Raw genomic sequence first — 27,863 nt, 5'->3', positions numbered from 1 at the left:
AGGCTGACAGAGTCCAAGGATTGTTTGCACATCGCTCTCGGGCACACGGTGCGCTCCCGGGGATGGTCCTGTGCAGGGCCGGGAGCTGGACTCGATGATCCTTGTGGGTCCCTTCTAGCTGAGAACACTTTATGATTCTATGAAAAGCTCTTAAAATTTTGTCGGGAATCTTTGGGTCTCTTTTAGAAGAGTAAATGTAACTTTTACCTCCCGATAAGTCCTTATCTCAGACTCCCGGTACCCCCTCCGTGGCGAGCACAGCTTCTCCGCCTCCTTCTCTTCCTCCTTCTCTTCCTCCTCCTCCTCCTCTCCGTCCCCTTCCCGCCCCCGACCGGTGGTTCCCGAAGGGCCACGAACACGTGGAGGATGGCCCGGGGGAAGCGGAGGGGGTGTGCGTGTGGCGGCGGGGGCTGGACCGCGCCCCGCGGTGGAGGGGGAGCCCAGCGCCGGCTCCCGCCCAGCGTCCCGGGGCCGCCGCCGGCCGCGCTCGGCGCCTGTCACACGGCCGCCCCATGGTGAGCGGGTGAGGGATCGAGGGCGGGCGGGGGACGGAGGGAGCGGGGACCAGCGGGCAGCGGGGCCGGGGCGGCTCCGCTTTCGCTTTCGCTCGCTGTGCCAGCGAGGCGAAGGAAAGGGAAGGGCCGGGCCGGGCCGGAGCCTGGCGGGCGCACGGTGAGTCCTGGGCTGGGCCGCTGCGAGCCGCAGCGCGGAGCGAGGGCCGGGCTCCCCCCGCCACTCCCGGTTCCGGGCCCTCGGCGAGGCCGCGGCGGCCGCCGCTCCCCCCGGCCTGGCCCGGGCCCGGTGCCGGTGGCAGAGCGGCGGGGCTCGTCCGGCTGCCGGCCCTGCCCGGCCGAGGGGCTGGGGGTGCCCTGCCGGGGATGCCCTCAGCAGCGGCTGGGCCCGAGGTCCCCCCCCGGTCGGGCTGTAGGGCGCTGATCGGGACAGAACTTGTCACACCAGCTTGGATTGTCTTACTTATTTGCTTGTTTGTTTACGTGTTCTTTGCAGTGTGACAAATCGTTAAGCACTGGCATTGCCCAAGCTTTTAAAACTGTAAGTCAGGAAAAAAGAACTAGTTTTGTCTGCTTGAAGCCTTTATATAAGACTTAAAGCCTATCGTTATTGTTTATGCTTCTGCTCTCTTCACGTTTGCCTTGCCTTTCCAGGGCACGGTACAGGCAGGGTAGGCCTCTGGAAACCTGTTGGTCTTAACCTGCACCAGGGGAGATTTAGGTTGGACATCAAGAAGAATTTCTTCACAAAAAGGTTAATTAGACATTGGAATGGGCTGCTCAGGCAGGTGGTGGATTCACTGTCCCTGGAGGTGTTTGAGGAAAGACTGGCTGTGGCACTTAGTGCCGTGGTCTAGTTGACAGGGTTGTGTTGATAGGCTGGAGTTGATGATCCCAGAGGTCATTTCCAACCTAACTGATTGTGTGTTTCCGGGGTGAGACCAGAGGTGCAGCTCAGGTAATGCTGAGAATTCAGTATTAGGGCTCTGATTGCAGGTTGAACTGTTGTGGCCTCTTATGGCAGGCGTCAGCCCATTGCAGACTTGCTCCACCGGTTCATCTTTGTGCAAAAGGTGTTCACCTGTTAGTCATTAGGTATTTTCTGCCCTTCTGCAACTGGCTTAAACATATAAATCCAAGACAAAATGCCTGTTGTCTGGTCTGATTTCTCAGAATGCAGCCATGTGCCCTTGCCTTGCCTGGATCAAGTCTGTGTTGCCAGGTCCCACAAGAGCAGAGATAATACTGGGAGCCACAGCCTGACACGTACAGCTGGTCATTCTGGGTGTTTTGTGGGAGATCCCACACGTGTGGCTGTTTATCCCACTAAGCAGTTTCATGTTACTTTGTGAACACGCTGGGGCTGGTGACTGTGCCTTGTTTCAGCCTAACAAAGTTTTTTTCTTTCGGGTCATTTTACAGACAAAAAGAAAAAGATGTAATTTAGTCCCGAAGCGCAGTTTGGCTGTAGCCTACCACAGGAATGCGTTCCTAAGTACAGGCCTCAGCCAAGTGAGCAATAGTGTCACTGCAATTTTGGGGTCAGTACCACTCTAGGAAATGTTTCAGGTCACCCTAGGGAGAAAGCTGTTGTACGTCCTTATATTCTAATTAATTTTGTTTACAGGGAAAAATATTTTGGCCTTTCAACCCTTATCAACAAGGCATGTATGCTAGAGGTGCTTTTTCTAGTGGCAGTGGTTGTTTAAAGTGGTGTGAGTTAAAATCAGTGAATTACATTGTGTTTCCCTGGGCAAGCAGAGCTCCTGAGGTTTGCTGTGCATTGTTGTACTGGGTTTCAATGGAGAACACTGGGCAGTTTAGCAAAAGTTCATGAGTGTTAACAAACAAATGTTCATGAGTGTTAACCGTCTTGAGGTGTGTTAGCATTTTCTGAAATTCATAATAAGTATGTTACCATACCTGGGAAGAATTTTACTTCTCGTTGGCTGCAGTTATGTGACTTGTGCTGCTATAACCTGCTTTGGATATATCTTTTTTATTTACATAGTTGACTGAAACTTATTCTGCATCTTGGTCTTGATCACTTCTGGATTAGTGTTATTTCAGTCACTGATACTCAGGTCCAAGGGCAGAGGCAAATCACCCAAGGAGCTGTGTTTTCACTTGCCTGAGGAGAGGGGTTCGTAGGCTGCACAGGGCTGCTACTCAGAGGGATCTTGTTGGGATGGAGATACGAACAGACAGAAACCTCATCAATTCCAGCAGAGGCAATAGGAAAGCTGTGCACCTAGAACAGGTTGGGAAGACTTGATGGAGAGCATCCTTGCAGAAAAGGACCTGAGTGTTGTGATGGACTACATGCTGGTTAGAGGGCTGGAGCACGTGATATTCTAGGAGAATGAGGTGGGTTTGTTCAGCCTTAAGAGAAGGTGGAGGAAGGGGAGATCTTGCTGTTGCAGGTAGAAGCTGTAGAGGCAGGCTGCTCTTGGAGGTGCACAACAGTGGGATAAGGAGTAGTGGACACAAGCTGGTTTAACTACAAGGAAGGTCTTTGTGGTTGTGGTTTTGTTTTGTTTGTTTGTTTTCAGCCTGGACAACAGTCAAACACTAAGGAGGGGTCTAGTGAGTGTGGAGTGTCCATCCATGAAGGTGTTAGAACTTGAGTGGACAAGGACCTGGGAAATGAGATCTCATTCAGCTTGTACTGGCTGGCATGTGAAAATCCCTGCCAACCTAAACTGGCCTGTTACTCTGTGATTGCTGGAAGAACAGGCATTACTTCAGAAATGAGTTGTTAAAGTTATGCTTAGGAGAACACAAGTCAAATAAAGTATGCAGGGTTTCCTTGAAATTGCATTAGCAACAAGCAGAAATGCATAATGTTAATTTTATTTGTTTAATGTTAATATTATATGATTGTAAAAAAAAAAAGTAAGACATTGCATTGATAATTTATGGCTTAGAATTTTTTGTTGCAGAAGCTACTATACTATATGAAAGAAAATTAAGCAGAAAATCTAATGAGAATGTAAGGAGTTTTTATACTTTTATCTTAGGTTTTCAAACTTGCTGCATAGTGAATTTTAGGCAGCAGTGTCTTTAAGAGATTGGTAGACACTGTCACAGAAGTTGCTGTCTGGAAATTCTTAATGAGAAGAAAATGACTACCCCAGAGCCCTGCGTACAGCCAAATCTTCAAAATTGAGAATTCAGATAATCTACCCAAGGCACATAGCCATTGTTTATATTAACTCTGCTTTCACAGTGCTCCATATTGTAAGTCATCTAAACTGTTAGTTTTGACTCTCATCAGTCGCCAGATGCCATGAAAGGTTAAGGACAAAGTTATGGTGAATTTAGCTTCATCTCTGCTGTATTTCTTCTAAGACAGAATGGGCTGTGTGTTTCTGTGAGTTCATGTTGTGTTATACTTTTGAAGAATTTGTGCCAACACTTCTTCAAAATGATTCAGTATTAAGGAAATGCATGACATGGCCATTACATATCTTCAGGAAACCAATTTTTAATTAATTCTAGCTCATAAACTCATGGATTAGTGTGTAAGCTGCCAGGAAATTAAATGTGTGTTTGAAGAGGAAGTACTGCAATTTGGAGTATGATGCTTCTTATCTTTCGGACATTATAAAAAAAAAGAAATCAGTTCTAGACTCAGAATGGAGTTCAACTGTGGTATATTAGTGCCTCTTTCAAAAGTTAGGGACTGTAGTGACCAAGGTATAATATAATGTATTTTTTATCATATTGCATTTAAACTGCTGTTTTTAGAATGGTGAAGAGAGTGAATCAATACAAAAGCATAAAGTCCTTTTTGCAACCTCAGAAGTGTGAGGTCACCCATCCACTGTGTATTTATTTGAAGGTTGTTATTAAATACCTTGGGTTAGAAGGGGATTTGTAAGACTGCTTGATAGAGTGTCTGTGTAATTTGAATTGGGGATGATTTTGCAATGACTGCAACGTCAGTTGATGAAATAATTTGCTTTTGAGGTTCTGAAAAAAGAAAAGATGTGTCATTGAAACCTTAGAGATTGACTTCCCTTAACTTGGTCTATGCTCAGTAAATATTCAGCTTTCCACAGTTTTCAATTTCTTTGTTGAGTGGGATAGATAAAGGAGGAGAGTCTCCTGTTAGCATTCTGTTCTTCTGAAAAATGCAGCATTGTTTTATTTGCAACCGTCTTCCTCCCTATACCAGAGGTGCTTTCCCTTTCTTGCTGGAAGATGCTCCCCACTTGGCTCCTTTGAGTTTGGAGCAGGTTTGTACGTGTGCTCCCTGCAGCCTGCATGAGAGGGCTGGGGCTGAGCACTGAGCAGTTCAGTCAAAGGTGTCTGTCCTCATGTTCTCTCTGTCTGCTGGAATCACAGATCTCAGAAAAAAACATCAACACCCTCCCTCTGCGTTTTCACACCATAGGTAGATGTGAGAAAAGTGATATCTAATTTCACTGTTGATAATATGTTTGTCTGTGTGAAAAACAGGAGTGTTTTTTAACCTGTTAGATTCTGCCATGCCTCACCTGTAGCAGGAGGATTATGCTGGGTTCATTCCTTTAAATCAGTTTAGTTACTGAAAGAGGAAAATCAGAGAAAGCTTTCTGATACGGTAGCTGATGTACTTCAGGTACTTCCATATGACCAAGTTAGCTCATGTCTTTCTGCTGACACTTTGAAAAAACTTTCTCATATGTGTCTTCTTTCCCCTTGTGTGCATTCAGCATAATGAAATTCCTTTATGTTACTCCTATGCTCTGTAGATAAATGCTATTACATACAATACTACACATCTCTCTTTTAGAGAAGTGAAACTCAAAAATTATGTTTTACACTATGCAGGGAACAGAAGTCAGGCTGCTTATGTACCAACTGGTCCTCCAAATATTTCAGCAGCCTGTTTGTATCCCTCATTAGGTGATGCCTTAGTAGGGATTGTCAGCAGGAAACACACAATTTGCAGTGCAAATCTTTATTCAGAAGCTCTTAACATTTCCAGGAAATGGAATTCCAAAATTAATTTTATTCTGGTGTCTTTTCAGGACACATTTTACAAATTTTATGATTCTGAATGTGAATTGGCAAAATGTGAACTCTGATCAATCAAACATCTAATTGGAAGTTTCTTTCAAACCTTTTCATGTATCATTATGCTGCAAAGCGTGTTTGCCTCTGCCTTAATTACTTAGCTGTTTTTCATCTTCTTGTTAGTGTTAAGCTTTATGAAAAATGATCACCAACGCCTTCAAATAAGTAGAGATAATACATTTAAATGCAAACATCCAGATATTAAGTATTAATGTTGTTTAATTGTGGATTTGGGGGATATGTGATCATTAGTGAGACTGATTTATCTTATTTTGATTTCTATAGAAGTGATTGAAGTTTACCTTTCTTGTTTAACTTTTTGGGTTTTTAGGGGTTTTTACCTTGGTGAAGGTATATTGGACAACTGTTGACTTGAAAGCTGCTTTTAGGATGTCCGAAGATGAGGAAAAAGTTAAACTCCGCCGAATCGAACCTGCAATTCAGAAATTCATTAAAGTGGCAATTCCAACAGATTTGGAAAGGTTAAGAAAACACCAAATAAATATTGAGAAGGTTAGTGTTCACTTTTTATTAACTTAGTTCTTTTTGCAGTATAGAAGCAGTCACACTGAAAGATCATGTAGAGTTTTCAATGAGAAGTTGATGACAAAATGCTTTGATTCAAATTTGGCTGAAGATGAAAGTTCTGTATTTATAATTGTGTGCACAAAGGCCTTTACATTTGTAGTAAACACTAATGTTAATGGTAGTTTGGTTGAAATACTTGTATGATAATTTGCATTTTATGTCTTTTATGTGCATTTTAGCCATAATGAATGTGTTACAGTACTTTTGTGAGCTGTCATGATGATTTTCTCTTCAATAGTTTTTGTAAAATTAACTTTCAGCCATGTAAACCAAATATCCCTAGAGGTAAAAGGATAATTTTATAGAATCTGATCCTGTTTATTTTACAGGCTACTTTTAAGCAAAAATCACTAATTATGTCCAATTGCTTAGAGCAGCAGCATTATTTACTTATGATGAAGCCAATATCTCTAACCTCATTTCACGAATATTGATTTAAACCTTAGGTTCCAGAGATAGTCCAAACAATTAATCTCCTAAATCACTGTTTGAAGAAACTATAAAATCAATATATAATGAAATTTGACCTTGAATACACCTTTTCAAGGAAGTGGCTACCATAAATTCATCATCATTGCTTCTCAACTATATGAGAGTCAAACTTTCCGTATGACAGTTTTGGAAGACTTAAAAACCTATAGCCTTGAGAAATAAGCTCTCTGTACTTTTTCTTTCTTTCCATGCTTTCCCCATGAAAATTCTTGTTTTCTAAAGCACATTCCATGGATTGGATGGTGTTTCATTCCAAGAGGGAGTAAAATGCATGGGTATCCAAAAGAGGCATAGCTGTCTATAGATCTCTGTTAGATAACAGTGATTTACTTGGTAGTACAGGAAGGTGGAGATTTTGTTTGGCTCACTGCCCTAAACTTTGTTGGTGATATGCAATAATCCTTTAGAAAAAGAAAAAGTGCTCTAAGACACTTTCTCTCTCTTGCTTTCAGTTTTAATTTCATTTCTTGTGACTGTGCCAAAGGATGTTGTGTGAAACACTTTTTACCTTTGGTCGGGGAACCATTGTTATGGTGGGAAGGGATGTTAAGGTGACATAAAACAAGAAATGAGGGTATCTGAGTCTTCCTGCAGTCTCATCCAAGTATGGACATTTGTGTAAGGCATTTATTGAAGAGCTTTTAGCAGGAGATATTATGACAAACTTTTTGAGTTCTCTCCATGTCCACTGGATACTTTCAAGGAGAGACAGAAGGGATCCAAAGCAGAAGTATGAAAGTTTCTTTCTAAAGAGCGCACTCAAGAGAATGGACACAGAGCAAAAGAGATTGAGTGTCTAAGAGTAACCTAATGTTTTATATCTCTGTTGTGAAATACCGTCTATTTGGCTACAGCACAATTATGATTAAATATCACAGAAATATGGAACTATAGAGTGATTTGGGTTGGAAAAGAAGTTTTAAAGATTGTCTAGTCCAACCCCCTGCCATGGGGTGGGAACACATTTCATTACATCAGGTTGCTCAAAGCCCCATCCAAACTAGGCTTCCAGGATTGGGGCATCCACAACTTCTCTGGGAAACCTGTTCTAGTTCCTCACCACCCCCATTATAAAAAAAAACTCCTCATATCCATTCTCCTCTTACCCTCTAAATGTTTAAAAGCATTGCCCCTTATGCTGTTACTACAGGCCTTAGTAAAAAGTCTCCATTTTTCTCCTAAGCCTATTTTTTTATGGAAAAGCTGCAATAGGATATCTCAAGAACCTCCTCTTCTCCAAGCTGAACAATCCCAACTTTCTCAGCTTTTCTTCACAGGAGAGCTGTTCCAGCCCTTGGACCATTTTTGTGGCCCTCCTCTGGACCTGACATAACAGGTTAGGATTCCATAGATGTTTTTACTTCATGGACCTCCCTTAGTTTTACACATATTTGTTCAGGATAAAATCATTGAATTTTAAGGGGTTGGAATGGACCTTAGAGATTATCTAGTGCCAACCCCTCTGCCAAGGGCAGGAACACCTTCCACTAGGCTCAAGGCCTTACTCAAACTGGCTTTGAACACTGCCAGGGATGGGGCATCCAGTACTTCCTCAGGCAACCTGTTCCAGTATCTCACCACCCTCACAGTAAAAAATTCCTTCCTAATCTCTAACCTAAATTTCCCCCTTTGCAATTTGTACCCATTGCTCCTTGTCCTGTCACTACAGCTCCTCATAAAGATTCATTCTCTGGCTTCCTGGTAGACCCCTTCAGATACTGGAAGGTTGCAATGAGGTCTCCATGCAACCTTCTCTTCTCCAGGCTGAACAGCCCCAATTTCCACAATAAATGATGTCAATACCATCTCTTCTCAAGCTTTACTATCCTTGAGGCCCCCAGGGTGACATTGTCCAGGAGTATGACCTACTTTGTCTTGCATGGCAAAGAGAAATCAACAAGGAGGAATTCTCTGACCACATGAATGTAGGTGTATTAAGTCATTGCATACTTTGGGCTCATCATGAGCATATTCTGAATTTAGAAGCAAAGTAATAGAACAATATATTAAGCTGATGAATGTGCTGAACATCTCTAGTAGAAATTATGAAGAGCAGTAAAGGTTTCCTGAGGAATTTTTCTTCACTGGATAACAGGATTTTTTATTATTATTTGGACAATGCATTACAGTCGGCTGAAATCAAATAGGTGATTTTTCCCTAAACCCCATTTGTTAAAACCTCAGAAATTCTTGTTTCAGTGCTCTTTCAGGGGTTACTAAATTGGAATGTCTACTGCAGATACAGGACTTTTCATCCATTTTATTTTAAAAAACACTGGCAGTAATTTTAATGGCATTGCAATTTATTCAGGGGTTGTTATTATTCAATGTCCTAGAAGAATTATGTTAATCTGAGTTTGTTGAACACTAAACCTTTTATCTTCCATAGCACTACAAAGTCCTAACATGAAATAACTTTTTGTTCTGAAAATAAGTAGTAACCTTAGATTTCTCCTTGTATTTTAGGAAGCTGAGTAACTTGTGATCCTTATTGCTGTGGTGCCTAAAATTATGAAAATAGTTATGGAAAGATAGAGGCTGTAGATAAAGTTTTTTATTCGTGACAAAACTTACTAGGAAATTGAGGAATTAAACTTTAAATAAAAATACCTTACAAGTCATGGTAAATAGTTTGCCTTGTTATCTAAGCAATTAAACAAATATTCTAATATTGTGTAATATTGTAAATACATTCTTTGATAGTTTCAGCACACATTGCAGGAATCACAGCTTCTACTTTTATTATTTTACTACTCTTTTTCATGCTAAAGTCTCTATATTATTTGTGTCAACTGCCTGTAGCAGGGACAGATTTATTTTAATGATGAAAAGGTTGATATGTGATAATACACAGTTCTTTTGCCAAACTTACTGCTAGTGTAATAGTTAGTCTAGTCTTTGTCCTGTTGGAAGTACCGTGTGGATGGTTTCCCACTGAAGTTAGTGAAGCCTCATGGAGATGCCAGATCTGGCCTGATGGTTCTTGTAGCTGTTTGTAACTATATAGAAATGTTCAGTGTAAATGTAGACAGGAGCATTGTGTAATGAATGCCATTTTCCATGTCAATAGTATCAGATACCTCATTGTCCTATGCAACCAGTACTGCTTATCCACTATTCCACTCCTTTGTCCTTCCTCTACCATTTGTTCTTCTTCCTACCAAGTGATTTTGCCACAGCAGTGTCAGGATGCAATATGACTTGGGTGTTAAAAACTGATGCTGAAACCCTGGTTGTCTGTAATGCAATAAAATACATTGTACAAAACTTTTCACAAAATACGTTGTTATTTACCTCTCTAATTCTGCAGTGGAATTGTTTGACTCAACTTCTTTACTTTCAGTTTTGGAAAATTTAAGTGATCATTTACCAAAGGTGTTTTTTTTCCTTCACAGCCAGTTGGTAAATATAGCAATTCTAAGGAGTCTTTTTCCTTTCTTTTAGTATCAGAGATGCAGGCTCTGGGACAGATTGCACGAAGAGCACATCAATGCAGGACGAACAGTTCAGGTAAGGATGTAAAAATGGCTGTGCTGCTGATGGGACTGAATTACAGGCACAGTTCTGGTTGGTTACCTCAGGGATGGATCTTCAGAGAGGCATACATTTGACAAGGTGGGTTTGACAAGCAAGCACACAGTTTTGCCTTCGTTTAAGTTGGGGATTTCCTAATTGTGTCCTATGAGGCAAATACAGTCAGGCAAAATATAAATACAGGCAAATACAAAATACAGAAATTTTTCCATATTCTTGAAGAAGCAAATGTTTGGAGGCTGTGATCTTTTGCAAAGTATCCTCTTATATTTTTCAATTAAAAGGCAGCTCTTTCAATAAGGGATACTGCTAATTTTAAAGCATGATTTCAGATGTAGAGAACATCTGGACTACTGCTTTGGTGTGCACATCTGTTGTTAGGTACATGATATCATCAGGGGAGGAAATACCAGCACATTTGTCAGCACGGGCATCATCTGTGACTTCATCCATAGTCATCCATAACTCAGCACACAGGGAATCATACGCTGTTTCTAAAAATACCTATGTCTTGATGAAAATGATGCAGAAACTCAGCCAAAGGCAAAGTAGATTGTTAGTACAGAAGAACACAAAGACCACATCTGCAGCACAAAGTTTGCTGAGGCAGATACAACATCTGGTGGCTGTAACAGCTGCACTGCCAGTGTTCTAGGGACAGACATGTGCTGGCCAGGAGAGGCATCTTGTGTTGGTTACGTAGATGTTCAGAGGAGGGACTTGTCTTTGCTACTGTGAGTGACCTACACTGCACATGAACAAGCGGGATTTGCCAGCAGAGGTGGCACAGTCCTAAACCATTGCTCACAGTTCTAATACTGTGAATTCCTACATTTGTTTCAGTGTCTTACTGACTCTTGTGGGAAATTAGACCAGACTAAAAATGAAAAAAAAACAAAAAAACAAGACAAAACCAACTCACCTCAGAAAGAAAAACTTAATAGGTAGGCAGAACTGGAATTATGTGTCTTTTTTGAGGAATGGAAGGTGGTAGTGAACTTTTTGTTTAGTGTAGATGACATGAAGTGACACATGAAATCCAGTTGATATTCTTGCTCATTGGAGGTTTGTATGTGTATTTTGATTTTTCACCAAGTACTTTGAAATTTTAATACAAGTTTATTCTTCATATACAAGGAGGTTTTCAAAGGTGGAAGTTCTGTTAAAACAATGGCATTTTAACAGGTGTGGTGTAGAAAGCATGTTTGCTTATGTCTGTTCTCTAATCTGTTTTCACATGTGAGTTGTGGAGAGGCTTCTCTTGTAACTTTAAATTGCCAGTATAATTTCTTTAGTGAGACAAAAATCTATCAATAATTAGAGAAAAAATAATTGTGTTGAAGATGTTATTTTTAGATATTTTAAGTGCTTTAATAAGAAAACTGCTTATTTGTCTGTAGAAGCATTTATATTTGTCTTGAATCTAAGGCTTGCTGTTTTCACTTTCAGTCAAAGTAAATTTTCTTAGGTTTTATTTAATGCTTATTGCTTCTAGCTCTGGATATAGATCTAGACACATTAAAGTGGTTCACATTCTGATACCCAGAGAGCAGAGTAAGTATCTGGGTCCATGCAAGAAGAGCAGACTGGCTCTTTGTTTTAATTAAATAGTTAGGAGTCTGGAGTACTTGATAATAAATTATATGACATGTAGAATGTGTTTGCTGTAAGCTGTTTAAATGTTTACCGATGGACTTGTGATCTGTTTGTTTGCAAAGAAATCAGATTAATTATTGTGATACCAAATGTTCTCTGCAGCACACACTTTGCTCTCAAAATTAGATGTTGTAAAAATACATTAGGAATCCCTAAGTCAATATTGACCCAAGGCATCCGCCACAGGTTTTAGACAAATATATGCACAGCCATTCTACATTTAATCCATGTGCACATAATTAGCCATTTTTCTGAATTTTCAGTTTACCCAGAATAATTACTTCTGTTGTAATTTTGATGATGGTCAAAATTATAATAGAAGTATAGATGAGAGTAAATCTGTTGCTCTGCTTTCAAGTGATTGGGTGTCACATAAAAAACTTCCATAAGGGAAGGTGAAGAAAACAGATAAATCTTTGCACAGGGCATGAAGAGACCCTTTCAAAAATACTGAGAAAATGGCTCTTATATATCATGTATTAGTTTTTCTGAACATGCTCTTGTATATTTTCATTTTTACAGACAGTCCATGGACTTCTTAAAACGTTAGGGCCTGAATGAATTTGCAGTTTTCTAGGCTTTGTCCACATACATGCCAACTGTAATCACACAATTAGTTAATTATTGCAAGGTTTAAGCTAATTTCAATGAAATAGCAGTATTTTGTTGTAACATCTAAGGACTGCCCTTCTGATCATTTTGGTGGTGAGAGGAAGGGAAATGCTGCAGTTACTAGAGAGGAAATAAGATATTAAATGAAAAAAAAAAAGGAAAAATCGAGTAGATTAACAGTCTGACTTTAGTAAGACTTAAGGGACACAGAGTAGAGGTGAACTGATTGTGTGGTAGTGATCCAAAAAAGCCAGATAACTTAGTGGGATATATAAACAGGAAAGCAGTCACTTCACTCAGCAGTAGTAGGATCTCAGGTAGAATAATCCATCCAGTTTGGGCACCACACTTCTGAGGAAGGCATGAAGTGAATAGGGAGAGACCAGTCAGAAATTGAGAAAACAATTGTAACAACTGACCTCTTGTAAAGATCAACAAATTCGTTACTTTGCCGGAAGAGCACCTGACAACATCATGCTGTCTGTCTGCAAAGGTGGAGAGGATGGTTACAAAGAGGACAGGGGCTTGTCTTTCCCTGTTTTGAACAAAGAGGATTAGAAATACCTGGTTTAAACTGAGGCCAAAGAGATTTCTGTAAGACATAAGGAAATGCTATAGCATTCTGAATTCTGGCAGTGAGGTATGAAGGAGGTTGTAGCTCTTCATGAAGAAGTCCTTTTAAGACCAGATTAGATAAACAACTGACAGAAATAATATAGGGACAGCAAATCCTGAATTGAAGGGATAACTTCACAAGGTTTTCACCAGTTCTATTTTCTTACAGTTTTTGTGAGAATGCCACTTGAAACAAAAATTGTAGTTTGATTTTGGAAGTTAATGGACCAAAATTGCAATTATTATAAAGAAAAATTCTGTGTGCTTTGGACTGAACTTGCAGAGTTAGAAACTCAGGAGTTCCCACAAATGAAAAGAGAATTTTGAATTATCTTCCTCGCTAAGCTTGGTTTTAAAAGTACAAACAGTTGGGATGATAGTGATACACTTTTATGCTCTACCTAGAAATTAAACTCAGTGCCATTATAATTATTATGATAAGAAGTCACAGACGTTTGCATATCCATAACATTTATGATGTCACACCCTGGTGAGCTCCTGGGATGTGTCTCCTCACAGCAGGGCTGAACTTTCTTGCTAGGCTGAATCCATTCACTGTTTGTTTAATTCATAGTAAGTGGAACAAGACTCCTCTCTTCAAAACCACAAAGGAAGAGCTACTAAAATTAAATTTTACTAAATAAGAAAATATCATTATCTGATTTCTCTGTCTTCTTGCTCAGAAATATTTCTCTTTGAAAAGCAAGGTAATAATGAACAGTGAAAGTGAGGATCAGTGAGCACCTCGTACCTCTTGAAACTTCTAATCAGGATCTGTGTAAACTCCCATCAGCCAGTTGTGTTGTGTTGGTCACTGCACAAACTTGTAATGGTACAGATCCCAACCAGAACTACATTTTAACTCAATTTCAATGGCAAAATTCTCTTTTTTCTTCAAAAAGCTACTGTGGAACCATTTTTATATCACCCCAAACTCACAATTGTCACTATTCCACAAGTTTTTGTTTGACATGTCTGGGTTGTTTGTGGGTTGGGTTTTTTTTGGTTTTTTTGTCTTCATTGTGGCCAAAGACAGGATAATAATAATTTCTTTTTTTCATGAAATAAAACAGCATGATCAATCTCAGTCATTGCATATAGTTCTAAGAAATTAGATGGTTGAGTGTTGTGTTTAGATAGTCCCAATTTGTTTCTTAGATGAAATTCCAAGACTCTATAAACCAGGAGTTTTGGCACATGGTACACTATGACAGTGGTGACATTCTCATTTTTTAAGTATTTAGGGGCAGACCTCGGGGGGAAGATACCAGGAGCATGAGGTAGACTGAGATGAGCAATGTTTGAGGAAAGTTACTGGCTACCATGTTTCTAACTCAGCTCAGTGTCTTCCAATGTTGTTTTTTTCTTTTTGTATCTCCCTTTTTAAAATTGCCAATCAGTGGTTTTACCTGAGGTTAGTCTTGAATAATGCAGCCTAATTTGGCTAATGGTACTCTTAATTTAAGCATACAATATAATCTAATCTTAGTAATTTGATACATGATTTTAACAAATCAATAGTTCTTTCTTGGAAGCTTGTGCAATGTTAATTCACCATGTTGTTGAATAATTTCCTTCCTTCTTCTCTAATTATATTTTCTACTATTTTTTTCATAATTATTAAAAACAACTAATTCCACTAGTGTATATAAATCAAATTTTAGTTCCATCTAGTTCTTGCTTTTCCAAATGGCCAGTTTTACCTTTCTAAGGCATTACCTGTACCTGGTTTGTATTCTGGAAGAAAACCTTTCTGTTTCTAACCACTCATTGCTGTCAACCCATTCTCTTGTTCTGTTGTAAGAATATGCAAAACAATTGGTAAATAATGTGACAAAGAATAGAATTTATTGTATCACTGTAAAGTAATGCAGAGAATATACTTTTATTACAGTTTATTTATTTATTTTTAATAATTAGATAAAAACTCTGTCCTAAAACAATAAGTGGTGTAATTTAAACTGTAAATTTCTTCTTTTCATTTGTGGGAAGAGAAAACTTGTGTGCCTTTTTAATGCCCAGGCAATGAAAAAGCCCTTTATTTTTAATTCAGAAAGAAATTTATCTCATGAGAGATTCCTGCACATATACTCTTCTTGCTAGTCGTGAACAATTTATATCTTTTCAGAAGTCTTGTAACTAAAGAAATATTAATATATTTTATTAAATCTGATATTCCAATCAAACAAATATATTTGTCCTTCATCTGAAGAAAAAAAATTAAAAGAAAAAAGTAATCTTTCTCCTTTGTCCCTGAAGTTGTCTTGGGGTAGTAGGGGATTATGAATGACTATATCCTGAAGTCCTGTGATGACCACAGTCACTACTTATTATAAAAAAAAGCAAATTTTGAGAAGTAGTCACTTACCTTACTTGGATATTATTGAAATTTGTGTAAATATTTTGGAAGAGACCTAAATTGACCAGAGAAACATAAATAACTTCAGCGATTACATAGCGAATTAATTAAATACTTTAATTGAAACCCAAAATTAAACTGTCTCGAAGAAGTGGATAAAGTACAGAACTGACAGCCAGAAAAATGAAAGTATTGGTGGTGATGGCTTCAAAAATGTTTCTCCCTTGCTCCTGACAATAGGTGCTTCCCAGGCACTGGAAGTGTCTGATGTGCTCACACACTAAGCTACAAAATAATTTTAATACTCTTGCAGCAACTCCGTGCCAATATGAGAGAGATGGAGAAACTCTGTTTGCGAGTCCGGCAGGAAGACATCCCAGTTCTGCAGAGAATGATAAATCCCATTAAAGAGGAGGCGTCAGCTGCCACTAAAGACTTCCTGCAGCTGCATTCTGAATCTGCAGAAGAACTTAAAAGGCAACTCAAAGGACAGGAGGATGCCTCTTTAACCAGATCTGCAACTCTAGGACAAGGTAGTAGAATTTAATTTCTGTATTTATTGTGTCTCTGTCATTATATCCAGTATGTAATTTCTCTGACCAGATATAAATGAAGTAAACAAATGAGATTTCAGTTGAAGAGTATTGTTAATGAAAAAGTAGATTTTTTTCCCTACACTACACTTTTGTCTTGACCTGTGACTGAATTTTGATAAGCAGAAAATGCTTAAATAGCTTAAAAAATTAAATATCTAGGCCTTTCATGACAAAGATCCTGTAGCCTTGAATCTTGAAATCATGGACTGTTCATAGGAAGCAGAATACTTACATTCATGTTTCAAGGTAGCTTGGCTTCTTTTTTCCACCCTGCAAATCACTCGATCATGTGCAAGTAATCATTTTGGCCATTTTCACTGAATTAGTGAAGAAATACCAGATTTTTATATGACAGTGTAATACAGTATTGCTGAAATATATGGAAAAGGGGAGCAAGTCCCTAGGTAAAGAACATCTCTTCCTGTAGCATTTTAACTTGGTAACTGACAGAAAGGAGTATAAATCCATTTAAATAAAATATTTTGATAACACACTGTGACATGCTAGAAGTCAGATATGTTTGCTTCCCTTTCCTCCTTTCTGTATAAAATATTTCAATCTTCGTTCTACCACTCTGTCTTCAAGAGAAGTCTCTATTATGCTTTGGTGCCGGCTAGTGCTCTCTCCTGATGATGTGGGAGAAGGTTGGTTACATCAGGATTAAACCTTTACACATATCTGTAATTAGTTTGAGTGCTGCAGTAGCACTTAGTAGCACTTAGTCCTTAGCCTTGTAGGAGAACATGCTGTCAGATTTGATTTCATGACTGTTCTTGTTGCTGGATGCAGAACTACAAGAACTCTTTCAAGTGTGATTAACAAACCACTGAGCCTCGTGGCAGAGCAGGGAGAAAAGGAGATTTGACAACTGGGCTTGCTTTCAAGAATGTCATGTGCAGTAGAGTCAGAAAACCTTGTGAACATGAAGATGTATCAAATATAGTCATAGAACAGTTTGGGTTAGAAGGGACTTTTTGATGGTTGTCTAGAACCAAGCTTCCTGCCACTGACAGGGACACTTCCAACAGACCAGGCTGCTCAGTGCCCCATCCAACCTGGCCTTCAACTCTTCCAGTGATGGGGACATCCACAGCTTCTCTGGGCAGCCTGTGCCAGTGCCTCACCACCCCCATTGTAAAAAACTTTTCTCTTCTTACAAGGCCAACAGAACAGACTGAATTTGCTTCTGACATAAAAATCTCGACTTCTTCAACACCTTCAACATGTTGTAGTTGGTTGTTCAGTAACTTGTTCTAATATCTTTGCGCATTTCAAAGTCTCTTCTCTTGCAGTCCTCTGGGACCACCTTACTCAAGTTCTCAAGAAAACGTTTGAAATTTCAGAGGCTGTTTCTTAAAAATGCTCTAGAGTCAATTTCATCAAACCTTTGGACCCTAAATAGGTCAAGGTCATCTAAATATTTTTAACCTGTTCTCCTTATGTTTCAGCATCTCTCTTTCTTTTTTATTTAAATTAATTGCATTAAATGCAGACTTAAAGCTACCTTTTTATCTGGCAATGGAGTTCCATATCCTTCATTGTCCTCTAACTTCAAAAACACTCACAGAAACTCCCTTGCTATCATTTATGCCTCTTAGTAGTTGCAATGGATTTGTGTCCTGGTCTTCCTGATATTTGCTTTCCATGCTTATGTTTTTCTTTGTACTTATATTGTGTGTCAAATACTTGACATCCAGGGCACAGAAGAGCTCTTGCTGAAGCCCTAAACATCTTCCTCTGCATCAGGACAATTTGATGTCATCTTCAGCGCAGCCTGCTTTTTAGTGTCTGCCAGCAATTCTGTAGTCCTTTACCTCTTAGGAACTTCTTCCACATAATTTCTATTAATCATTTTACCCAATTTGTTGACATTTCTTTTGTGGAGAGCTCATTGTCTTCAATATTCAGTTATTCCCTTCATATATATTAGCCATTACTTTAAGTCTCTTTGTGAGCTCTTCTCTGTTACAATCAGAACTAAATTTAAGATACCTCTTCTGTTGGTGCAGTTGTTCTCAGTACATTCCAATATTTCATTGGAAAGACTTTGTCCTAGCTTACTGCTTCTCTTTTTTTACACACACAGGTGGCAAATGGGAACTAGAGTTTAATTTCAAAGAACAGGATTGCTTCTGAAATCTGGAATACCTTTGAAGTATGGGGGACATTGAGTATAACACCACTTCGAAAAGACAAATAAATTGATTAGAAAGATGGGGATGAGAAGAACACAAAAATATTACTGGAATGATAGGCATCTGCAAGTCTGCTCAGGAATGTGGAAATAATTCACCCCATTTAAAGTGAAACAGACAGACAGGCAGACAACTAAATACAATTAAACAGATTTTTTTTTTTTTCAAGTTTGCCTGCCTGTGCAAGCAGTCCTGTTGAATTGCTAACCCAGACACAGTATATTGCCTATTCTTTTGTGCTTAGAGGCTGCAGTCCTGACAGCAAATCTCGGCTGTTGATCTTAATCAAAGGAGGTTCAATACGTGCCTATTCTTTGTAGCACATGTTGCTTCCCATCTCATAGAGAAGGAAGGAGTTTACAAATTCAGATCTCCCATTTAGAAGGCATGTCAGTGATATGATAAGTCCCTTCTCCCATTCACCATCCTCAACTGAGGGCCAATAGAAGTGGAATTTAATTGCATATTAAACAAATATTAACAAAAGGTGAGACTCCACTCTTAAAATTACTAAAATCTTCTAAGCTACATATTGAATCTTCCAGAGCATTAGATTTTTATCTCAAGTGTAATGAGGTGTAAAGCTCCTCTGTGAAATCTCCAGAGGTGTTTTGTATTCTTGTATTTCTGTGGAGATGCTGTATAAATGAACTAGTGGAGTCACTTCCATTCTCAAATCTATTAAAATTGGTTAGACTTGATAAAAGTGAAGTAGTGAATATAAATTTCTTATTCATACTTTCAGCCCAAATGTGACCACCTCATACCCTTCCTGTTCTTTACCTTAGATTTTTAAAGCGAAGAATTTTTGTGAGGAATTTTTTCTCACTGATTTTTATTACAAAGTTATTACAAAATGATAACATGTAAACCTACTTACAGTTTTAATTTCTCTGGAATGTGTGTCATGCAAAACTTTGGTATCATTTATATACTTTCAAGGATATGCTTTTCTACAGTAGATTTTTTTTTTTTCCCTACAGCATAGATTGTTAGGAACAGACCAGAGCAAGATCTTGGGAGGAGGCAGTTTTGCTTAGTGAGATTTTTATTTTGCTTTTGAATTATGAGTACTCCAAGTATAACCAACTTAGGATGCATGTGGCTGATTAGGGAAGAGTACATCTTTCTGGGCAGAAGAAACTTGATTTTGAAGTACGTTTTTGTAGGATTGAAATAAAATAAAAACCCCAAAATCTGTGATAAATGTCAGAGTATGTGGCAGAACAATTTTCTCAAAAAATTCACACATTTGGATATATAATTAATTATATTGAAAAAGGGAAAGGAATATTTTAGAACTGAGTATACAACCTTAATTAATCTGAGGTTATTAATCAAAAATATATTCTGGAAGAATAGGTGATGATTGTAGAACATGAAGTGCCTTCCATGTCTGGATTCTTAAAGGAAAAGGGGTAGAAATAATTAGAAAGAATAACCAGCCAAAATTAAGCCCCCAAATTGCTTAGTTCATTCTTGTTACTCTGCTTACTTATATAAAATATCAACTTCATTCATGTTGACTTCTACAGAGCTGAGAGTAGGAAGATTGGGTCCTTAATCTATTTTGAGATATTGGGATAAAAATGTTGAGATATGGACAAATGTTATGAAAATGTATCATTTTTATTTTATGTTAAATTAATTCCATGAATAAGCATGCACTATTTCTTATTTTTTTATGAATATGATTATGTTTATTTGTTTTCCATTGGTCATATCTGTTGTTGTAACAGTTATATAATATTATCGTACCTTGGCACAATCATTGTATCCAAAGATTTTAATACAGTATTTACACTTTAGTATTGTTAGGCATATCTAACCAGACTTCCCCATAATAAGCTTCCTTTTGGGACTGCCTTCCCAAGGAAGGAGACACCATTGTCCCACTGAAGGAGTGATCTCCCTTCAGAAGCTGAAGTTGTTTGAATTGAGATGATCTTTGCACTGTTTACATACACACCTTCTCCAGTCTGCCTTCAGACTCCCAAGCTCTTCCTCAGTCCTTGTATTGACAAGCCAAACTTGTTGTCTTTCTTTATTGCCACTCAGTTTGTTGTCCACAATTACAGGCACTGTGACACTGTGACATCTGCAGTGGCTCCAGAGTGGGCTCTGACTGGAGGAGGTGTGTGTGTGCCTGTTCATTGTATCTGCGCTCCCCAGTGCCACCTCACTGTCTGTCATTCCCCTTTCTAGCACCATACTTTGTCCTAATGTCTTCTGCATTCATCCCAGGTGAATTTAGGGAGGAACACACTTGAGAGTATCTCGTGTACAGCACTGAGCTGCGAATGTCTGCCATCCTCAGTACCACTTACCCAACTGATCCAGCATGGAATGCTGGGTATCACATTACTTGGATTTCACTGCTTTTGCTTTGAAAGCTTTTTCCTCCAGTTTCTTTTAGTTCCCAATGGCTGAAAATCAAACCAGTAGCATGATAATCAATTGTAAGATGAATAACTGTCTGTTCAGTTTTGGGAGCGCAGCATTTTCATGTGTCATCCATAAATGCAAAGTTTTTGTCCCAAGCTCAGTTTTCTCAGCCTGGTCGATACAAAATGAATTAAATAACCTTGAATTCAGGAGTATAATTTAGTATCATTTCAGGACTGGTTGTGAAAATGTGCTGGTAGAAATGAATCTATTTCTTTGTCAATAACATCCTTTTAAGAAACTGTGTAGTACTGTAAGGCTTCTCCCTATAGGATCATTTTTGGGGCGGTTGCTTGGCTTGAATTAGGTTAAGTATTGGGTTACCCTTGAGAGACTTCAAGAGTGAGAAAGTCTGCACAATGCCTGCATCCTGCTTCAGTGCATTTATTTACAAACATCATGTTTCTCATTCAGAAACTTTTTGTAACACGGAAGCAAAGGATGGCTCCCAAAGTTTGATCCAGATTTACTCCCACCTTCCGGAAATACCTCAGGAAGAAAATGCAGCTGAGTCCTGGGAAAGTTTAGAAGGGGTATGTTGGAACTCCCTCCTTGCCATATTGGTGCTCTTGGATTTAGCAACTATCACAGAATAACATTTGTTTTTTATTTGTAGGACTTGATTGAGCTCAGCCAGTTGGTGACTGAGTTTTCTCTTCTAGTCTGTGTAAGTATTAATTCTGCCTTCTGTCCTACAAAAACAGGCTGAATGGGTAACTCCTAGGTGGGGACAAAAAAAGCTGAGGATGTGTCTCTCCTGTGATTCAGGCTCTGCCAAGGTGACACTTTGAGGAGGCAGCAGTCTCCTCTTTCAGCACTAGTGCTGGGAGTTGCTCGCAAGTTCTTGTCACTGGAACAGCTATGATGTTCCAGCCAGTGCACATGGCCACGAGCTGAACCTTAGCAGAAGCTCTGCAGTGTTGATTGCAGACTTCTACCCAGGTCCTGTTGGATTTTACAATTTCTAATTGCAATGGTGGTGCCAGCTTTTACTGCACAGGGTGTAGTACCTGTTTGTAAGGTGCCTTTTCTCACTCAATCAGGAGTGCTAGAAAAATCCTCACCTTTATCATGCCCTTCCTCAGCTCTCACTACATTGCCAAAATGTCGGTTCCCAGTGTTTAGTTCTTCCCATGCCACAGGGAATTTCAATGCACAATTGTCATCTCCTAGGAGAGTTCTTTAATCTCCTTGCTATTGGGTTAGTAGGGATAAATAACCTAGCTTTTAATTTTTCTGCTGAGTAGTTGCTGCTTCATCTATACAAAAAAACTCAAGTAAGAACCATTAGACCAGAGAGCGAGACTTCAGCAATATTCATTCAGTATTCTAAAGGTTAAAGGAAGAGGTCTCATTCCCAGGACTTCCTGGATTTTGCACTTAACCATCATTAGATGTAATAGCAATAGCAACCATCTAAGATGGGTGGACTGCATTGTAGGTGAATACCAGAGCTGGTGCACTCAGCAGTTTCTGAATTAGAAAGAGGCAAAAAGTTCAGAATGCCCTTTAGTTTAAGCTGAACATCAGCCATCTCATTATTTTGTGACATAAAACAGCCTGCGTACTGCTGAGATTAGAATAAGAACAAACAAACCTACAGACCCCTTTATCTTCTGCTTCAGTGTTCCTGGGGAGAGGCTGCAGGGGAACCTGACTGACTGCATTTGGAGAAAGGATAGAATGTTTTTGTAAAATCAAACAGTAAAATACAGAGCAACATCAAGTATATTTTCCATGCTGTTACTATTTCTGTAGTCATTGTTCTAGAATGTAATAATTAAACAAACACTTCTTACATTTCTTGAATCTAGAATCTTTCTTCTTAGATCTCAGCTTTGTATGTTGCAGTTAGTACTGATCTTATAAATGCCCTTTGTGGAATTTTTTTTTTTTTTAAATGTGAGACTCAGCATGAAACAAAACAGGCCAGTTTGGATTATTTTTCCTTTTGGAATGCGAATTCCTCTATCCATAGAAAATATTTAGAAATCATTTGTTTTGAGTTGTTTTCTCTAACTGCACATTGGACATTGTCTAATATCCACCCCATATTATTACTTAATAGTTTAGATTTTTTTAAAGTAAGTCTGTACTTTCAGCAGAGTTTATCAGATGCTAATCATGGAGCACCACTAAGGCTGCCGGGTGCAGATGAAAGCTGCTGTGGGGCCCTGATTACAGGCATTAAAATGGTGTGTATTGGCTCACTGCTGCTTCCCAGCAGGTTCCCTCACTCATAATTCCTTTGCATCTAGTCCCAGCAGGAGAAGATTGACAGGATTGAAGACCATGTCAACAGTGCTGCTGCGAATGTTGAAGAGGGAACCAAAAACTTGGGGAAGGTAGGGATCTGCTCCTGCTGGTGAATCAATGGTGCTCTGCCTGCCAGCCACCCTCTGTATTAACCCCATTGATCTGCCTTCTTTAATGCTGAGGGAACCAGCAATTAAGGAAATAAGGAAGAAATGACCCACAGGTAGCAGGGAAAAGAAAAAAATCAATCTCTCTTGTAATTTTCTATTGCATCCAGGCTGCTAGAAAATACAATTATTTTATTTGGGGGCGGGGTGGGGGTGGCCTTTTTAAACACTATTCTGATGGTTACTTTGGTTTACCTGCAAAGACAGGTGCAGTCAGTGACTGGCTCATAAGAATCACATAAACAAGAGGCAGATGATAACTTGTCATTTCCATCCTGTTCCATGTCAGTTGCTAAATAAACCCCAAAGCTGGAGTCAGGCCCATCACTGAAAAGTCTGAGCATTTTCTCAGTTTCTTATTTGATTTAATGATGGTGACCAGGTAACACCCAGTGTGCACAGCAGCCAGAACCATGTGAAAGGACCTGGTTCACAACTGCATACACAAGACAGCTGATTTTGAATTGGTTTTAGCATGTCCTGTTGTACTTTTTAAAATACTAATTTGTAAAGTTTATTTATCACTGAGCATTCAAGTCATTGCCAAGAGCAGTGAGGGGAAAATGCACATCGCCACAGGCAAGTATTCTAATTTTTTTTTTTTCCTTTACAGGCTGCAAAATACAAGCTGGCAGCTCTGCCTGTAGCAGGTGCAGTCATTGGTGGAGTGGTGGGGGGTCCTATTGGTCTCCTTGCAGGCTTCAAAGTAGCAGGAATTGCAGCTGCACTTGGTGGTGGGATTTTGGGCTTCACAGGTGGAAAATTGATACAAAGAAAAAAACAAAAAATGATTGAGCAGGTCTCTTCCAGCTGTCCAGAGCTTTCTCACCAAAGTGCCAAAAAATCCAGCTGAAGTACAGATTCACTATGGCCAGGAACAACAGTGTAGTGGCTGAGCTGGTGACAGACGTGCAGCCTTATGCTTTATATATAAGGCTGAGTTGTGTGAATTTCAGTAACAGTTCTGTTCCTTGGGTGAGCTGAAACAGTCGTGTCAGAATTTCTCTTTTCAGACATGGTGACATCAGTCCTTTGAAATTTATATGGATAACTTTTAATTACATAATTCTTAGGTAAGCTATATTCACAGCTGTAATAATGAGTGACAGGTGCTTCATGCCAAATTTGCACAAAGTGTCTTGCAGACAATGCAAAGAGATACCTGGAAAATCCAAGTGCTTTCCCATGAATGCCATGAGAAGCTGGAGCTTTTACTGTAGTGCTCCAAAGAAAAAGAAATAAATGCCATCATTCTTTCATGCTCATAGTATTTTAAATTTACTTTCATTTATCTGGATTCCCAAGCTCTTCCTGTGATTCCCCAGGATATGACTGACTATGCCTGTTTAGGCACATGGAAGGAAGCACATGCACAGAGAAGCATGTGCTGTCATAAGAGAAGGTGAGAATGTTGAGTGAGCAAAGTGGAAAAAAGTTATGTATATATCACATCTGCCTCCATCAGCTATATCAGATCAGCACTGGAACCAGCTTCTCCCCTCAAGATTTTGGGACATGCTGTGGAGCCTGCATGGTGTGAGATGCTGGCAGTGCTTTTGCTTGCTTTTTATAGTGGACAACTGTTATCCTCCTTAAGAAGCCTTTTGCTTCTGGAACTTCCATTGTTAAATGCAGAAGTGTTAACGTGTTGTTCTTTTCATATAATTGTACAGTTGTCGCATAATCTACTGTTCCAAACATAGTCCTACCTCCACCCTTTCAGGACACTTCCCACACTACTGCTGCTACTGTTTGGGGAACTGAGGTTGGGAAGCTGCTTTTTAAAGTTTTTAAATTGGTCAATTCATCCTGAGCTCTGCTTGAGTTGTTTTCTCAGGTGCACAGTGAAGTCAGCATTGAGATGAGGCTCCCTAGCAGGGAACATGGTCCAGGAAAGTGTACTATAGAAAGAGCTCCCTTTCAATAACCAGTACTTTGATATCATCACTGGAAATCATTGTCTGCTAATGACAGATGATGGGGTTCTGTGCCTAGAGTCATTGTAAGCAACTGTTAGTTACAGCACAAATAACTTCTTCTAAGCAGTGCTTCCTTATTACTTTTAAAATACTGAAATTGCTATCAGCCAGAGCATTATGTCTATTTTAAGTAGGTCTGAGATTCAGGGAAACAATGTGTGCAAGAATAGTTTTCACAAGTAATTGCAGACATTGTCAAAACTGCATGTGTTGAAGCCTTGGTGCCTGCACTGGTAAAATCAGCTGGAGTGCAAAACATGACCTGAGTAGTTCAGCTCATTTGCTCCTGACAGGCAAAAAGCCCTTTCCTTTCAATGCATCTCCTTCAGCTGTAAACACAGTTAATAAGCTTGTAACTTCACAGTAAGGCTGTTCATTCCTTTGATATTTATTTTCTACATTTAAAGGAAGACACTGAGAAAAAAAGTGTTCTTAATCAGAAACTGGTTGATTTGTATGATTTTCAAATGTGCTGCTTTCCTGCTGTATGCTGTGAAACCTCATGCATTTAAATGACAACAGCCACATCAGCGATGTTGTGGACTCCATCCTCTCCCCCCCAAACTGGAATAATGCCAGGACAATCTAAATTCATAAGACTGAATGCCTGCCCCAGCTTATACAAATTCAGCTTGATGTATGAAATGTCTACCACAAAAACTATTCTTCCCCCTTGCGTCTTTATGTAAGCAATTTGAAATCATTGTGTACACACTAGATGTGGGAGACTGTTATTTAAGCTATGATATTTTTTAAAAGGTGGGTTATTTACATATGTGAAGAAACATCAGCATGTGAGTAACCAAACTAGCAATTAAATTGCTAGGCATGTTACTGAGAAGAATTGTAAGATATAAATAATTCTTTCAGACCAAATAAAAGTTTTTGCCTATGAGATTGCTTGGAGCATTTACTGAGAACACCAGGGTTTATTTCCTTTTGGCATCTAAAAGATTTATCCCTCCCAAATTTTATATTATTAAAATAATTGCACTACCAAGATATAAGAATTCTGTAATGAGTTCCAAAACATACTTCAGCTATCGAAATATTTACATTGACTGAAATGAATACAAGTTCCTAAAATGTCACAAGCATCCAGTAACTCATACACACACAGTAGCTCAGAAATGGACTTGAGTTCAATGGAAAAGAGTTTGGAATGGTTTTGTTTCCTAAGGAGATAACACTAATATTTTTGACAACTTCTCCTGGAAAAGCCATGAGAAGTGTTTGAGTGGGAAGCTAAGCACCAAATGGTTAAAGATGCAGATGATCAGAGTGGAAGGGCTCAATTTGAAACACAACTTGGATTTTGACAAGCACTTGGCTCTCTCGAGGCAAATTCTCTGTATCACCAGGTAAAAAGCTCGTGTTCCTCAGCAGTGGAATGGGTAAGCCCAGGTCAGCTTTACCTGTTCAACCTCCTGCCTGCAAAGAGAAAAGGCACTCGAGCACTGGTGCAGCTGGGTCAGTGGTCATCAAGTACTCAGGAGAATCAGATCCAGCTCCAATAAATACACACCAAAATTACTTGTGCATATGACTGTCATAAAACTACTGAATCTCACTGTCAGCCTAATGCTGGGATGCCAAAGCTCTGGGAGCGAGTCCTTACCCTCGAAAGCAAACTTGGATTAAGGAATGACAGAGGAGATTCGTCTCTTTCACTTTCTTTCTGAAAGCACCAGCCACTGGACTGCTGGGTGGATAATAACCATCTCTCTTAAGAAAGAGAAGTTTAGACATCTTCCACCGAACAACAGTTATAAATCCCATTCCTCCAAGAATCCTAAGGAAAAATAGGAACCTCAGAGGAGTAAGGTAAGTACTTGCAGGTATGATGTAAGAATTGACTAAAATTTCAGGTGCCAGAACTCCTCCAGAAATTGTGTAACAGAACCTGCAGATAACAAGTGTCAACCTTAAAACCACACCCTGCTCACATCTTTTGATGCCAGCTGGAAGGCAGTATGACTCAGCTGCCAAAAATGCTTGATTCCTGATGAGATGGGGAACGGGACAGAAGACCTGGCTTTCAAGCATTTCATGTGCACTCCAAAATGCAGATTCACAAAACCAACAAAAAAGTATAGCTGTAAATAAAGATTTACAATACTATTTTAGCTCCCAACTCAGCAGCTGCTTAGTCTGCTGTAGCTTAGTGTAGTACCAGCAACTCTGTCCTCGGAAATGCTCCCTAGGAATCTGCTGTGCCTGGTGCTGCAGGTCCCAGCTGCACAGACCACATAAGTCCTCTGTCAATAACTGAGCCAGTGGCATCAAGCTGAGAGGCAAAGTGGTCCTGAGCAGTGACTGCACAGGGTGGGGCATTTTCCTAAGTAAACCCAAACCCAGTGTTTCACCTGTCCAGAGAACAAACTTACTTCCAAGGACACTGAACGCTGGGGCCTAAGTCACAGACCTACAGCTGTGCAGTAAGTGCACTGTACAAATCCAGTACTGTTTCATCTCCAGCAATGCAGAACTAATCAACAGATATTCTGCCATCTCAGTCTCTATATGTTAACCTCATGAACCCAGCAGCTTGAAGATTCATTGAGAAAAGCCCATAACAGAAAGCCCACAAGGAAAGTGCTAATTCCTTCTTCAGAGCAGAATTCAAAGACTACACAATAAGTAAGGCACAAGCCAGGTGAAAAGAGTAAAATTTATAATGGTGGTTTGAACAGTATCTGCCAGGAAGTCAGGGACACTCTGAAGGGAAAAAAACCCCTCAAATACCCAGAGACTAATGGTAACATACATACAGGTATAAATTTAGGACTGACA

General features: G+C 39.4%; 1 protein-coding gene across 2 annotated transcripts; it reads left to right on the top strand.

Annotated features, from left to right (window-relative positions):
• Positions 1 to 384: 384 nt before the first annotated feature.
• On the top strand, positions 385 to 25,965 carry STX17 (syntaxin 17). 2 transcript variants are annotated; one of them, XM_058831940.1, is made up of 8 exons: positions 385 to 523; positions 5,908 to 6,089; positions 10,101 to 10,166; positions 15,746 to 15,965; positions 21,083 to 21,201; positions 21,285 to 21,335; positions 22,927 to 23,013; positions 23,705 to 25,965. In XM_058831940.1, exons 2-8 carry the CDS (start codon positions 5,967 to 5,969, stop codon positions 23,942 to 23,944), a joined length of 906 nt encoding a protein of 301 aa, XP_058687923.1. In that variant the 5' UTR covers positions 385 to 523; positions 5,908 to 5,966; the 3' UTR covers positions 23,945 to 25,965. The 2 variants fall into 2 exon arrangements, with proteins under 2 accessions (XP_058687923.1, XP_058687922.1); XM_058831939.1 differs by having other exon boundaries at positions 435 to 515.
• The last annotated feature ends 1,898 nt before the right edge of the window (positions 25,966 to 27,863 follow it).

The sequence above is a fragment of the Poecile atricapillus genome, chromosome 2 (assembly GCF_030490865.1).
Source record: "Poecile atricapillus isolate bPoeAtr1 chromosome 2, bPoeAtr1.hap1, whole genome shotgun sequence".
In the NCBI taxonomy this organism is placed as follows: domain Eukaryota; kingdom Metazoa; phylum Chordata; class Aves; order Passeriformes; family Paridae; genus Poecile; species Poecile atricapillus.
Note: the sequence above shows the minus strand (reverse complement) of the source record. Positions and strands in the feature narration are given on the sequence as shown.

Coding starts and splice junctions, on each gene's coding strand:
- STX17 (XM_058831940.1), top strand. CDS start 5,967: ATGTCCGAAGATGAGGAAAAAGTTAAACTCCGCCGAATCGAACCTGCA. Junction 6,090..10,100: donor ACCAAATAAATATTGAGAAG/GTTAGTGTTCAC, acceptor CCTTTCTTTTAG/TATCAGAGATGCAGGCTCTG. Junction 15,966..21,082: donor ATCTGCAACTCTAGGACAAG/GTAGTAGAATTT, acceptor TTTCTCATTCAG/AAACTTTTTGTAACACGGAA.